Consider the following 15,070-nt stretch of genomic DNA (forward strand, 5'->3'; position numbering starts at 1 on the left):
GATCTATGGAGTCTACACCTCGCACTAATTATACCTTAATAGAAATAAAATCAATAAATAAAAATCCAGATTTTTACATGAATAGAGGGTATTTTTTTCTCTTAAATATTCCTCACTTTAGAAAAAGATTGCATGGGATTTCATTACGTGAACTTTGACAGTACATTTAAGTACTTTAACAATGGCATGGCAACCTCTGAAAATGAGTAAAACTTAAGAGTCCTTTCCTAAAACAATCACCTTCTCAATCGAAATCACCAAATATTAAGAACTGGTTCATTATTTACAGATCTAGCAGTGGTTTTCAAACTGGGCTGATAATTAAGAATCACTTAAGGGGCATCTTAAAAATAAAAATTCTGGGCTTCACATCAGTTCTTCTGAATCAGAATCTCTTGGGTTTGACCCCCAAATCTTTATTTTTATAATGCTCCCCAGGGTCTTCTGATGAGTAAGGAGAGTTCAGAATAACTGTTACCCTAACTCCAGATTCTACAAGTAAATAAACTGAGGATATAAAAGGGTAGAGTCTGCTAAAGACAGACAACTTTAAGTAGCAGTAAGTAGCACAGTAGGCTGGAAAAACAATATCCTAACTCCACATTTAATGCTTTTAACACCAATTCAACCTGCCGGTTTTGGTAAAACTGTACTTATTTCTGCTCTGCTTAGGCCCTGTCAATTATTCGCTATCCTCTTGCAACTTATTCCCTCATCTGCAAACTGGGAATAATAATAATGCCTACCTCTTAAGACATGCTGTGAGGATTAGTATAATATTCATCAGGTAATGTACTTAACACAATGCCTGACCAACACTGAGTGCTCCTTAGATAGGTTACATAGCCCACTAAAAAAGCATGCCTTTTTTTAACTGGAGAGAATTTACTGCACCACTCCAATTACAAAACTGAGTAAGAAACCCTTGTTTAGCTTTGGAAATCCAAAAGGACTCTAAACTCAGGGTAAGGTTAAGGTCAAGAGTTTGCCTGATTCTCCCACAACAAGGTTTCTCACAGGATGCCTCAGAATCATCTAATGAACCAATCTCTGGATGAAGACCAGGCATCTGTATTTTTAAAAAGCTCCCCTCTTCCCCTAACCAAGTGCTTCTTGGGCAATCTAAGGTTTGATAACCATTAGTATACAGAATCGGTGACCACAGCAAATAGCCTCTCAAGTTCCACCAAAAAACTATCGTACTCTGTAACCAGAAGAGCAGCGTCATCAGACCCTGATGCAAACAACAGCTGGGGAAGGCTGGGTACAGTAACCGTGGCGCTCACCCCGGACAGTCTCGACCCTCTCATCTCCTCAGAAACTTAGGAAATTACGAAAGCGCGGTCCCGTAACCCCTGTGGCAGACAGTGCCGCCTGGACGGCCACAAGGAGCTAAAGTTAACTCAACAGCCTCATTCCTAAGGCTAAGGCCACAGGAAAGCGACCTTGTAACGCTGACCGGGCCCGAGCGGCGTCAGAAGGTTAACAACCCTCTTGCGTGGTTCCCTGAGACTGCCAAGAGCCTCCACCACACCACAGGCCAGACGCCGGAAGTGCGTCACCCCAACCTGCTGAGGAATGCCGGGAGTCGTAGTTAACTGGCTACTTCTCTGGTGCCCCAGTTCGCCTTTCTTCAAACAAGCAAACACCTTGGGACCGTACTAAAGGTCGCTTTATGACACACATATCTAATCCTTCCCTTTTCCAGCTGACAAAGGGAACTCTCTGAGAGAGCATGCGGAATACCGGACTACAAGTCCCAGCATGCTCTGAAAGGCGCCGGGAACGCCTGACCACCGCCGTAGGTGCGGGCCGCATGAATGGAGCTTCGGGCGTAAGGCAAAGCCTACCACCGTCCGCGCGGCCGGTACCTGCTCCTGGAGCGTGAGTGCGGGGTGTGGGCCGTGCGCGTGCGCGCTCAAAGGGAGCGCGAGGCGGGCGCGCCCGGCCGTTGCGGGCGCGTGGCCGCTGAGGTGGGCGGCTGTAGTGCAGCGCGCCCGACTGGCCGGTAGTTGCGGGGCCTCCTGCCTTGCCGGGGGCTGCGAGCAGCCGTGGCGGCCGCCGGGGACCGCAAGGGGCGGAGGAAAGCTGGGGGCGGAGGGGGCCGGCCTCGGCACGCAGAGGAACAGCAGGGCATGCCCCGAGACAACATGGCCTCCCTGATCCAACGGATCGCCCGCCAGGCGTGCCTCACCTTCCGGGGCAGCGGGGGCAGCCGCAGCTCTTCCGACCGCGGCGAGGCGCCAGGCCCCGAGGCGTCGATGTCGCAGGGCTTCCCGGAGAACCTGAGCAAGCTGAAGAGCCTGCTGACCCAGGTCCGCGCGGAGGACCTGAACATCTCCCCGCGCAAGGCCACGCTGCAGCCGCTGAGGCCCAACCTGCCGCCAGTCACCTATATGCACATCTGCGAGACAGACGGCTTCAGCCTCGGCGTGTTCCTGCTGAAGAGCGGCACCTCCATCCCGCTGCACGACCACCCGGGCATGCACGGCATCCTCAAGGTGCTCTACGGCACCGTGCGCATCAGCTGCATGGACAAGCTGGAGGTGGGCAGCGGGCAACGGCCGCGGGCCCCGCCACCAGAGCAGCAGTTCGAGCCGCCTCTGCAGCCGAGGGAGCGGGAAGCGCTAAGGCCGGGTGTGCTGCGCTCGCGGGCGGAGTACACGGCGGCCAGCGGCCCCTGCGTCCTCACGCCACACCGGGACAACCTGCACCAGATCGACGCTGTGGAGGGGCCCGCCGCCTTCCTAGACATCCTGGCCCCGCCCTACGACCCCGACGACGGCCGGGACTGTCACTATTACCGGGTGCTGGAGCCTGTCAGGGCCAGGGAGGCCTCCGGCTCGGCCTGTGACCTGCCCCGAGAGGTGTGGCTCCTGGAGACCCCGCAGGCCGATGACTTCTGGTGCGAGGGGGAGCCCTATCCAGGTCCCAAGGTCTTCCCTTGAAGCCGCCGGCGCCCGGGATTGGTGGGCCAAAGACATGCCCTACTCGTATCTGGGCTTGGCTGACCGCGACCCATCGCAAGGGCTCTCTTCCTTCCCCCAGGCCTGGGCGTTGGATCTACTGGAATGGGCTGTAGCCGCTTCCTCGGGAGCCTTGCGAAGCGCGGCGACTGAACTGCAGCCACCGGGCACCGTTTGGGGGGCGGAGCAGGCGGGGAAGCTAGGTTGTTTCCTGGCTCTGTCACTGCCACTGGGGTTTTGATTTGTGGGGAGGGGGCAGGGGTCTTATATGAAGCGCTTCCATCCTCAAGCCATAATGAAAATTTCCCTTCCTCTGTTCCCCGTCCTATACAAAATACACTAAGTGGTTTTCTCCGCCCCCCTCTTTGGGTAAATAGGGTTTGTTTTCCACTTACGTCCTTATGCCCTTTTACTCCTTATTGTTATAGTTCTAACTTACTGACTTTGCATGACCTAGTGGTTTGAATTGTTTTTAGTTCAAGACATTGATAAAAACTAGGTTTAAAGAGACGAGCTATTATTTAAAGTGAGCTGTCCGGCCTAATGAAGTCGTTGTGAAAATTAAATCCATTTTTCCAGAGTTGGGGGATTACCCCCAAACATAACTATGCATGTCGAGGGCAAGATTTATTTTCTTTCCTCCCCTTGCCCAGTAACCACATCTGGGTTACTCTGGCAGCATCTAATAAGAAATTCAAGCACCTGCGTATCTCAGTGACAAATGGACACTTAGAGCTTCCCGATGAGTCTCCAGATCTCTGAGTTGAGCAGATTTCTTGTTGCAGATTCACCTTTAATGCAAAAACTATATTATCCTCAAGTGACTTTTTTTGTCTTAGTGTACTTTAAGAAGTAATAAGGTAATTCTGTATTTTCTAACCATAAGATTCAGAGGAGCTGAATCGGTATGCTTCCAAACAACTGAATGTAAAACACCCTTAGCCAGCTGTTGAATTCTGTGCCCATATTTACTTCCAGTATTTTCCTGCAGAAGTAGAGGATAATGTTCATGACTGTTTCAAATTCTCTCAGGAGTTCTAACGTTCCAGAGGGCTGATGATTCCAGCTGTGTTGTTGGTGTCAGTGTTCTCAGAACCCTGTCCCTCAAATAGGAGAGAGCCAGTGCTTGCTTCATCTAGGGTGAGTTTTCTGCAGGAAGAGAGAGAGGCACAGATGATCAAGGCTAGAAAATTGAGAATTAACTATACTGCTGGCCACTTTAGGGCACCAAAACTTGGGACAAAACACTTCCCATTCCCAGCCGCTTGAAATGAACAGCTGTGTTGTGACTAGTTTTATTTTTGTCCTTTTAATTGGCTGAGCTTTACCTTGTTTACAAATGTATTGACACCATTTGCTTCAGGCCAAGGAACACTCCTGTTTCCCCCTTTTTACTATTTATAGGACTCTTTTTTTCACAAAACTTTTAATAAAAACAAACTGTAGAAATAAACACATTAAAATTTGTCCAGCTGTTGTCTAAGCCCTCTTGATTGACTTGCCCATGTGGCAGTTGAGTTCTAATATCTGTAATAAAGGGAGATTTGCTATTGGTGGGAAGTGATGACCTTGTAGGGAAGCAGTATGTGCCTTTGCCTCTTTTTGCACACTGGGTTACAGAGGCCCAGAGTGAAGGAATATTTGTTCCCAAATTTAAAAATAGAATGAAAAAGCAAATTCTTAATGACTTTTCTTAAAAAACAAATTACAAAAAAGATGCTACTAAACATGACTTGCCACTGTGTTGTAAAACCTGACACAAGCATAATGCATTTCTTCCAAGTTTGCTAAAATTGTTTTATGGTAGTGTCACATTCTGGTGTGGTTTAGTATACCTTAGGGACAGTTTGAAGCAGTTCTTCAGGCCATTCAGTTTGAAATTAAATTCTAGATATGCAAATGATGATTTCATTTAAAATTGTTCACAAAATGGGTTTTTTTCATAGCACAGTGATGAATGTTTATGGTTATCACATACCTACCTGTTTTGAATTATATTGTAGCAAAAAGTTGATCAACTTACAACGATTGTTGATAATGATATATAGGTTATAATACAATCTGGAGTACATTAAACTAACCTACAAAAACTCATTCTGGCAACAGGACAGTAATAAAAGAGAAATTGTTTTTTCAAACTTCATTATGAAAAATTTTTAAGTTCTCAAGTACAAGCAAGTTAAATGAAGAAGACTAAGGTGCTTTTCAAAAGAGTAACTGAAATTATCACAGGCCAAAACAGCATTATATCTCTCTAGTTCAATAAGAACAGTGAAACTTTTTTTTCGCTAATAATTCTGAGTAAATTAATGGTGAAAACAAAATTAACTTGTTTTAGTGAGCCACTAAGGAAAGAATATTCTTAATACAAAGACAAAATGTGGTGCAGAAAAGCCTTGCACCTTTCTGCATAAACTGTTAGATGTGACTTAATGTGCTGCTGTTGTGTTTCCATATATTCCTGCGATATGGGTAACAACTGTGGGAAAAAAGTTGTCTTCTACAAAGACCAATGAGCACAGTGATACTAATCACTTAACTTTCTGTTGAATAACAAATGCAATAATTGCCTCTCATGGGTGAGAAGTTGTCTAATACTTCTAAAGCTTTTTAATTCTCTGGTTATATCAATTCAGAGTGTTGTATATCTACCTACTACTTTGAGAATTGATTTTTTTATTAAGCCTAATTTGCATGGATTGAGTTTACAACAACTGCTGTTTATCAGTGAAAATGGTGAACCTTTTTTTAAAGTAATGTGTGTTTAAAGTAATGTGTGTTTGTCAACAGGAATGGGTTATCTGATCTTTTAATGCTAACAGCCCTTAACTTCTCCCAAAACTCACAATTTATGTTCCTTCTTTTGCATTGTTCCCTTGTAGGTGCCTTAGTCTAGGCATCTCAGGAGGACTCTCATCACTCATTTATTCCAAATGACTTGGAGTCTTGTGCTCTAGCTCTACTGTTCAACAAAAAAGCAATATATCTTTAATTCAGGGCTCTGCCCATTGCTATTCAACTCTAACCTGAGGGCAGTGCCACTCCTGTAACTCTCCTGTTCTGAATTCAGAACTTCACATCACAAACAGAAGCTGACCATTGATTATTCGCGTTCAATGAGTGGCAAAGAAGGAAATCATTTGTTAAGCCGCATATAGATACTGAATCTTCTGATCCAGCAATGTTTACATTTCTAGATTAAAATCAGTGTACTTGTGGAAAATAAAGTCATTTTTGAAATTGTTTAGAGGTAAATCTTATTTGATTATTGCAAAAGGGAAAAGGAAAATATTACTTGCTATGATGCCGACATTTGAATTGCTGTTAAACATTCACAGTCTGTATGGTAAGATTATGTTGTACTAAAAACTGGGGGCCTTCTGCAGCTTCTAAAGTCCAAGTAATAATATAAACTTAAAATTAATAGTTTATTTCCCTGAGTGTGATCTTTGAAACAGCCTGATTGACAAAACATCTGAAATTATTTAACATGCAATCATAACTATTTTGCTGCAACGAAAACACTCCTTTTATATTTAACCTGAGGAAAATAAGCTAGTGTAAGAAAACAAAAATACTTTCGTTCACGGAGGAAAGAACCTTTGGACTTAAATATTTTCTTGTCTTTCCTTTTTCTGTAAAGTTTATTTAATTGTAGTTTGGATTGGCAGCATTTTAGGCACTTGTGATGATACTGACCATTCTTTCCCACCACCACCACCCCTCAAAGTAGTATCGAACTGTTAAAGCATCACTACAGCCATTTCTAATATATGCCAAACAATTTGCCTTCATTAGCAGTTAGGATATTGAAATTAAATAGCCTGGTTTATTAATAATTGGAAACCTTATTTAGGTTTAATAGACCTATTTTTAATGTGTACTGAACCATCTCAACTGCATTATGATCTTTAAGGAATTACTCTCCAGAAGTTTATTTTTAATAATTCCCAGTGGGCTTCCCTGGTGGCGCAGTAGTTGAGAGTCCGCCTGCTGATGCAGGGGACACGGGTTCGTGCCCCAGTCCGGGAGGATCCCACATGCCGCAGAGCGGCCGGGCCCGTGAACCATGGCCGCTGAGCCTGCACGTCCAGAGCCTGTGCTCCGCAACGGGAGAGGCCACAACGGTGAGAGGCCCGCATACCGCAAAAAAAAAAATAATAATAATAATAATAATTCCCAGTAACAGCTGAAACATCAATAATATTATTTAATAAAGCATATTGAACAAAAGAAAGACAGCTTTATATGCTTTATTTCTTGAGCAAAGTAAAAAATGAGACACCTGTGAACAGTACCCTGAATGTTTCAAGCAGATAAAATCTGATTAAAGATTGACCTAACCTATTGAAATCAAGGAGTAAAATCCACAAGCTTGGCTCTGAAAAAACACCAAGGTGTGTTCCTTATGGTATGTATGTTATGCCAGTTCACCAAGCCCACATCAAGGCAAATCACCAATATGTATTTCATCTTATTGAAAAGAGATTTTTAGTCTGTTGCTTCGTTAATAATTGTTTACATTGTCTTAATTGAAGGTGCTCTGAAATTAAAATTTGGCAAGACAATTATAACATAAAACTTAGGTGTATTATATTTTAATATAATGACATTTTGGTAGGAGAGTAGTATCATTAAAAACACAATTATCAAAATGTGGCATTGTTTTATACATACTTCTTTAAGAAAATTGGCCAAGCAAGGATGATAGTATGCTGACAAGCTAGGAAATATGAATCTAATGGAATGACACCAGTCACTAGAACAATCTGACACTGAAGTTTAGAAACTTCCATTTAGTAGTTATTAGAGGTATTGTGCACCTTTGAAATAAGGACAGGAAGGAAATAAGGGTTAGTTACCTTCACAAATTAGATTTCGAATTCTAGTGCTGGTAAGGGCAAAGAGTAGTTTCCAGGAGAAGCTGCCACTGCTGTTCTAAAATACAGGCCATCTGTTATCAGCCACGCCTGAGAGAGTCTAACAGTGCCAAAGGACAAACAGATGACAGGGTTTTCAGATGATGTAGCTAAACAGTGGGCACTCCAGTGTGTTACATTTGTGTAAGGATCCAGAGGCAGCAAGTTACGTTAAATGATATTTAGGTCCAATTTTAGAGTAAAGAAAGATAACTTCACAAATACAATCTGCATTGTATGATACATAGATAACTATTGGGGGGTGAATTTATATTTTAAAATCACTACAAAAGGCTTGCAGTAAAATGACCCCTATAGTGTATTGTTTTGCAAACCATTATCCAGTGCCATGGAGGACCATTTTTGCCTATTTGATTCAGATTGTCTTTGAGGTTTTCTTAAGGCTGGTATACGCTTATCTAAAAAGGTGAACATTTTAATAGTCTCCAGACCCACCAAACCTATGGCAGTGTAATGATCCTTCTGAATAGGTGTAATTGGGGAGACAAGGCTGGAGAGAAATGAGTCCTGGGGTAATTCCTCTGGCAGCCTATTAATGCTGTCATCAGCAGTGTCTGAGTGCATTTTTGATCTGAAGAGGTGATAGCGCTTTTCAAAAAGTTTTCTGCGGTCATGAGAGTAATCCTGGAACCTGAAAGTCATTTCCAGCTTGACCACGCCACCACACTTTCCACAAAGCCACATCTCGTCTGAGTTCCTGGCCCTGGTCAGGGTTCTGAAAACAGCCGCAAATGTGTAGTCTCCGAGTGGGCACTTGTTTGTAAGTATTTATTTTCCGGAGCCCACTCAGGAGCAGAGAGTAGTTATAGGCTGTTATAGAGGACGGAACAATGAGTCAAAACAACGCCTCCCCACTTTTACACTAATGCATGGGGGAAATCCCCAGAACGCTAGCGTTTGATTGTGAATGGAGATTGCTTTGGGGTGAGAGGGCTGGTGTCAGAAAGGCTAGCAAAGAAGACTTGGAGATCCTGGCTTGGTCAAAGTACTAAAACCCACTGAGTACTGTTGAAGTCCCACCCAATAAATCTTTCATAAGTAATTTCTAAAGCAAAAATATTGTTGAAAAGTATTTATTTACACCATAGTCATAAACCATTCCTTATCTGAACTTTAGTTAGTGGTTTTGTGTTAGAATAAATCATTTATATTTCCACAACTATTAAGAGCTAATAACCAAACAAGTCAGCTCCAGTAGCATTATTTACATTCCCATCTGCAATTTGACTACAAAGGTAACACTTTTAAGTCACAAAACAGAGCATACAAAAATATACTTTCTAAAAAAAATTCCAAATATTAATAGGCAGAAATATACAGCCATACTAAACCCAGGGAATGATGGTTTTTTTTTCCATAGTAAGGCAATCCATTTACATGCAGACCCTGTAACATTGTCTACATCACACAAGGCACCAAGGACACTTCCAACACAATTGCATGCATCCTAGTTTCAGAGAATATATGTACATCCCCCTTTAAATAAGTTAACCTCTGACTCATTTTGAGATCATAAATGCTTTACTTTTTTTCCCAAAGGTTCAGAACTTGGAGAACAGTGCACATCAAAAATACACAAAATCTGAATGGATATACACTGAAAAAATAGTCTTTACATTTCTCAAGCCACTCAAAAAGGAGCAGATATTGCTATGTCCCTCCCATCACATTGCACTTCTGTTCTCGGAGTTTATAATACATATTGCTTAAAGGGTTGAGATGACTAGATAAGCTTTGTTTCACTGTTCTAGGGCCGCAGAATGCAGCTTTATAAAGGCCATGCTTCACCCACTGTACAGCATCCCCCAAATCAGTCCCAAGCCATAAAGTGCACATCAGTTTTGCTTCTGCCTTTTTTGCTATCCCCACCTGAAGGGATGAGCATCTCCCAACCTACTGTAGAAAAAGTCTCAGATCATTTCTGACATCCAGAGTCAAAAACCTGTAACCAGTCAAAGTAAGAGAGGGGAAACAAAACCTAGTCAAACAACCCTTTAAAGTAGGGTCATGCCTCAGCCCTCTAGGCCAGGGACCCCCACCCAACCCCCTTCTGAGCCTCCCCATTACCTTGGGGTGACAGTCAACTCACCTAAGAGAGACTAAGGTGGGCTAACTTTTAGGAAGGACCTGCTTCTAAGTGGAAAGGGGAGGGGGCAGTGCTAGGCTCCTAAGGCCCTTTGCCCAAGGAAATGAGGGAAGGGCAGGAATGGGTGGTAGTGTTTGTCGTGCAGCTCCAGTGGATGAAGGGCCTCAAGGAGCTGGTGTGTCAACCTGAGTCTCATCTCAAGGTGTCCGGGTCCGAGATGAGCAAGGGCCGAGGGACCCTCCACCAATAGTGCTGCTGTTGCTGCCGCACAGGGTGCCCCCAGCCTGCGCGCCCCCAGTGCAGGAGGTGGTGGAGGCGGCCGGCACCGACGAGGAGGGGCCACCGCTCTTGCGTTCCTTCTGCCTCAGGTGGATCTTGGTGTGGCGCTTCCTCTCATCACTCCGGGCAAACTTGCGGCCACAGTAATCACAGGCAAAGGGCTTCTCACCAGTGTGGGTGCGGATGTGGGTAGTGAGGTGATCACTGCGGCTGAAGTTGCGCATGCAGATCCGACACTGGAAGGGCTTGTGCCCCGTGTGGATTCGGATGTGCCGTGTTAGCTCGTCGGAGCGGGAGAAGCGCCGGTCACAGCCTTCTGCTGGGCACGGGTAGGGCCTCTCATGCACTGGGGTCTTGCTAGGCCTGTTGGGGTACTTTCGAGGCCTCAAAATAGGCCGCAGCGGCAGATGGTGTGGGTTATAGGCGGCAGCAGCAGCAGCTGCGGAGCCGCTGCCAGGTAGCCGGGGTCCCTCGCTGCCTCCACTGGCCCCTGGCCCTGTGGCCCCAGCACTGGGCCCTCCCAGGGTAAAGTTGCGGATGGTGGAAAGTGGAGTGAGTGGAGGGGGGACTCGCAGGGAGTCCAGGGGGCAGGGAAAGGGCTTGCGGTCTGGGCCAGTTGCACCATGTAGGTCTCTCTGGCACTGTGATGGGAAAAATCCAGGATAGTCTGGGATTATGGGGAAGAGACCTGGGTCCGTGGCTGGCTTGGGGGACGGGTAGGAAGGAGGTGGTGGGTAGGCCAGAGAGGAGGAGGTGGAGGTTGTGGCTGCCGACAGGAACGCCGAGGGGTCCTGGTAGAGGTCTCCTGTACAGCCAGAATAAGGAGGAGGCGGCGGTGGAGAGTAGAGGTGGTCCAGGTCAGGCTGGGTCTGGGACATGGCGCACACACCCAAGGGTCCAGTGGCCAGTGGGTTGGGGGAGGCAGAGGTGACGCTGGATGAGGCTGTGGTGGAAGCTGGGGAGGTGACCCCTTGCAGGATGCCTGCACTCACAATGTTGATGATGCCTTCTGGGTAGCAGCTAGCACCGGGGTACTGGGGGTCGATGGAGAACTTGCCCATGTAAGTGAAGGTCTGGTTTCGGGGTGCAGAGACAGGAGCAAAGCTGCTGGGATATGGGAGATCCAAGGACCTCTTCTCTCCAGTCATGTCAATGTTGATCATGCCATCTGGGGAGGGGGAAGGAAGAATGGAGGTGGAGCAATGAGAATGCAGCCAAGAATCCCTTCTCACCCCTGTCTCACATGAGTCCAACCGCAAGGCCCAGGATCTTACACTGTAGAGCTGAGGCGGAGTTCAACAGGTGAGGAAATTGTGGCTCAAAGACAGAAGAGGCTAGCCCAATATCCTACTGTGGCAGCCAGTGACAGTCTAGGATGCAAACTACCTCCAGGAAAGCAGATGAGCTACTCCCAACCCCCATATACAGCCATCTGTGGCTCTAGTCCCCAATAAAAACACCCAAAAATAGCAACAAGAGTATTAAAAATTCCCCATCTGCCTGGAACTTCTCTCCCTCTCCTTTGCCTGGGGGGGTCCCACGGCTGGGGCAGACACCACCCAGAAGACTGATCCCAGCCACTGCCGCGGAGGTGTCAGCCTGAGAGGTGAGCCAAAGAAGGGGGTCAATGATTTCCCAGCTGCTACCCAACCCAGGTGCCTTCCTTTCCTCCCTCTCCCACTGCTGGAGGGAATCGGGCTCTGCGATGGAAGGAGTCTATAGGTTCCCTTCCCCTCCCAACCTTTTCAGCCTTGCCCGACACCCGCGCGTCCTCGCCCCAGCCCAAAGACAGTGGCAGGGCTTCGGGGAAGGCGCGGGGGTTGCGGGAGACCACTTTCCACCGCATCGCCAAGGAGACTCGCGGCACCGGTGCCCGATGGGCTTCCCTCGGCAGCCAGGGGGCCGCTTCCCGCCGTTGCCCGCCCTCCACCTCCTCCTCCCCGAGTGGCCAACCCCCTCAATTTCGTGGGCGGCGCGCAGGTGGGGGCGCTCCTGCAGGCCGCAGGGGGAGCGCGCTCCGAGATTTTCCCCGGGTCTCCTCTGCCGAGGAGGGAGCGGCGGACGCTTTCCTCTGGGGCTTCTCCGCCGCTCGGCTCTCCAGACGCTCAGCTTTCCTCCAGAGCCCCGAACTTTCCCGTCACTTTGCCCCTACCCCGGGAGAGGGGCGACTGGGGTGCGGCCAGCGGAAAGGCCCGCACAAGCCCAGAAGCCTGGTGGGGCACCTCTCCTACTCTCACCCCTCGCCCGCCGGGGGCTGGGCGCGCCGCGGCGCACGCACGCTCGCTCGCTGGCAACCTGGTGCATCTGCCCGCGCGTCCAGCTCCAACGCCCGGATCCCCGCTCACGCGGACTCCTCCTGCACCCCCTTCCACTCTTCAAAGCCAGTTCAGTCAACGCCGTCCACCTCGCGCCCCGACCCTCTCTTCCAAGTCCTGCACATGCACTGAAACCCCCCCACCATCTCCGAGCTGCGTGGGTCCCTGTCCGCGAAGGGGGCAAGCGGCTTACCTCCGGCCACTCCGTTCATCTGGTCAAAGGGGCCTCCCAGTTCGGCATTGGGGAAGATGGTCACCGACGTCGCGGCGAGGTCCTCCACCGGGTAGATGTTGTCAGACAGCTGGTGCACAAAACCACTGAGAGTTACTGGGATTTTGTCTACGGCCTTGGCGGTCATCATTTGCTCCTCGCACAACCTGGAGACCCAACTCCCTCGCTACCTGGAGTGTCAGAGAAGCCGTTTTGGAGAGGGATTGGACTGAGCCTAGGCAGGTATCTCCTTTTGCCCTCCACACTTAAAGGCAACTACCACCTCAAAAAAAAAATCTAACAAATAAAACTAGCAAACAAGTTGCTTTTTTTTTTTAAGAAGAAAAATGGCTATTTGCCACTGACTCTCTCCTGTGTTCCGGCTGGGAAGCCAGGAGTTGCTGGTGTAGTGTTATTATAACAGTCAGTGTGTCCCCTCGCCGAGCTATTAATCAATTGCTGCTCTCCGGGTTAGACGGAAAGTGTTGCTCTAAGTATTTATGGGCAGGTCCTCAATGCCCGTGACGTCACTGCCCATATATGGACTGAGGAACAGGGCTGGGCCAGGCGGCTTTTGCCGTCACATGGCCGATTTGCATAGGGGCTCGGCTGCGCGGGCTCCTCCGGGCTCGCGACTCCCGGCTGGCAGCCCGCGAGGATCCGCGGGGGTCTGGGGCGCGGGGCCCGAGCCGCAGGCCGGATCCAGAGAGCAGGGCCGGACGGGGATAGGGCGCACCACGGGTCCGGCTTAGACCACTGTGGGAGAGCGATCGGTCCGGGCTGCGGCGCGGCCTCCCGGGCGGGGAGGAATTCCGGTTCTCCGGGACTTTCCAAAAAAGGCGAAGATCCGGTGCCGGCAGCTCCGCCTCCCCAGCCCTTGTTTGGGAGCCATTCCGGAAAATTAAACTTCGGAAAGAAACCGAGCGGAGCCGAGACACTACAGTCAAACCCCTACTCACTTTCTTGGCAGCTCAAAACCGCAAGCAAAAGGAGGCAGAGAAGAAAAAAAAAAAAGCTGCATGCATTCACGGAAGCTGACTGCTTTTTTCTGAATTACTTGGTGGAAAGAAGTAGCTGGTGATAAGAGTGAATGCGGTATTGCTTTTTTGGAAAGTCTGTTCTATTTATACAGGAGCGAAAACGGAACAGGTTTGGGGTTGTTTGTTTGTTTAAGTATTTTGGGCACCTTGGGGCGGGGGGGGAGCTCCCTAGGAGGAGCAGATAACTGCGGGGAGCTTCGAGAGAAATCCTCAGCCGGAGACACCCCCACCCCTTCCTCTGCCCGCGCGCTCCCCGCCCCCCTTCAGCTGCTGCGCGAAGCGGGCGCCCTTCCCGGCGCGTCTGGGCGGTCGGCAGTGCGGGGGCGTCCAGATGGAGGCTTGGACGCTCACCCTGCCCCGCCACACACGCGCACACACTATTACACTCACACACGCTCCACTTCCGCTGCACACACTCCTGCCCCCGCCACCTTCTTCACACACCCACTCGCACACCTTACGCTACACACCTCCCTGTTGACAGCGCGCTCGTGCGCTCGCCTCGCCAACAGAATGCCTGGTCGGCAGAGTGGGCGCCTGGGTTTGCTGAACAGGCTGCTCTGCGAAGACACCCATCCTCACCTTCACTGCCTGTACCTGCCGCCACCGCAGTCATCCACCCCCGAAAGCCTACCCTCCGGAGGTGCGCTCTGCCCGCACCCGAGCGCTACTCCAGAACACACACGTGAGGAGGAATATTCTTCCTATCCCTGGCCAAGAGCCACCTCGGGGAGCCGAGCGAGGTCCAGAGTGACAGCAAACGGTGACGCTAACGCCAGTTTCGAGTAGCCATCACCGTACGCGCTTTTCCCTTTGCGTGTAAAAAAAAAAAAAAAAAACTGGCCCCGATGGGAACCTTTCTGCTTAGTTCCCAAAGCAATTTTTAAAAACTTTTCAGAGGTCCAGATAGCGGTGGGTTCTGGCTGGCTGCACAGACCGCTTCTATCTCCCGGCGCGCCCTGGCCCACCCCCTCGGAGCGCTCCTGGCCTGGCCGGGGCTCCGTAGGAGGTTGGTCTCAATTGCTCAAACCTGGCGAGTGGCCGCCTACTAGACCCTTTCCCGCCCCCAAAGCAGCCGAGGCCTGGCGTAGGGCGCGGGACAGCCTCTAGGGCCCAGCCCTGCCCTTTACCGCGGCGGGCCAGGACGGCCCCAGCCTCGTGGGGGCCCGGGCGGCCGAGAGCCACGGCGCCACGCCGTGGAAGAAGCGCGGCGCTGCAGGCGGCTCCCCGGCC

At 49.2% G+C, this 15,070-nt stretch overlaps 2 protein-coding genes across 2 annotated transcripts; one reads left to right on the forward strand and one right to left on the reverse strand.

Moving 5' to 3' along the window:
• The first annotated feature begins 1,931 nt into the window (after window positions 1-1,931).
• Window positions 1,932-6,209, forward strand: ADO (2-aminoethanethiol dioxygenase). Its single transcript, XM_032609185.1, has one exon. It carries the CDS (start codon window positions 2,136-2,138, stop codon window positions 2,946-2,948), a length of 813 nt encoding a protein of 270 aa, XP_032465076.1. The 5' UTR covers window positions 1,932-2,135; the 3' UTR covers window positions 2,949-6,209.
• A 2,754-nt stretch (window positions 6,210-8,963) lies between these two features.
• EGR2 (early growth response 2) lies at window positions 8,964-13,262 on the reverse strand. The gene is made up of 2 exons (XM_032607297.1): window positions 12,780-13,262; window positions 8,964-11,439 (listed from the first exon to the last, which is right to left on the reverse strand). The coding sequence occupies exons 1-2, from the start codon at window positions 12,946-12,948 to the stop codon at window positions 10,190-10,192; spliced, it is 1,419 nt and encodes a 472-aa protein (XP_032463188.1). The 5' UTR covers window positions 12,949-13,262; the 3' UTR covers window positions 8,964-10,189.
• Between the last annotated feature and the right edge of the window lie 1,808 nt (window positions 13,263-15,070).

This window comes from Phocoena sinus, chromosome 16 (genome assembly GCF_008692025.1).
Source record: "Phocoena sinus isolate mPhoSin1 chromosome 16, mPhoSin1.pri, whole genome shotgun sequence".
Lineage (NCBI taxonomy): Eukaryota > Metazoa > Chordata > Mammalia > Artiodactyla > Phocoenidae > Phocoena > Phocoena sinus.

Bases quoted from the DNA above. Each gene is read 5' to 3' on its own strand.
- EGR2 (XM_032607297.1), bottom strand. From the start codon at position 12,948: ATGATGACCGCCAAGGCCGTAGACAAAATCCCAGTAACTCTCAGTGGT. The intron at 11,440-12,779 runs GTAAGCCGCTTG...CCCCCTCCCCAG, and splicing joins GATGAACGGAGTGGCCGGAG to ATGGCATGATCAACATTGAC.
- ADO (XM_032609185.1), top strand. From the start codon at position 2,136: ATGCCCCGAGACAACATGGCCTCCCTGATCCAACGGATCGCCCGCCAG.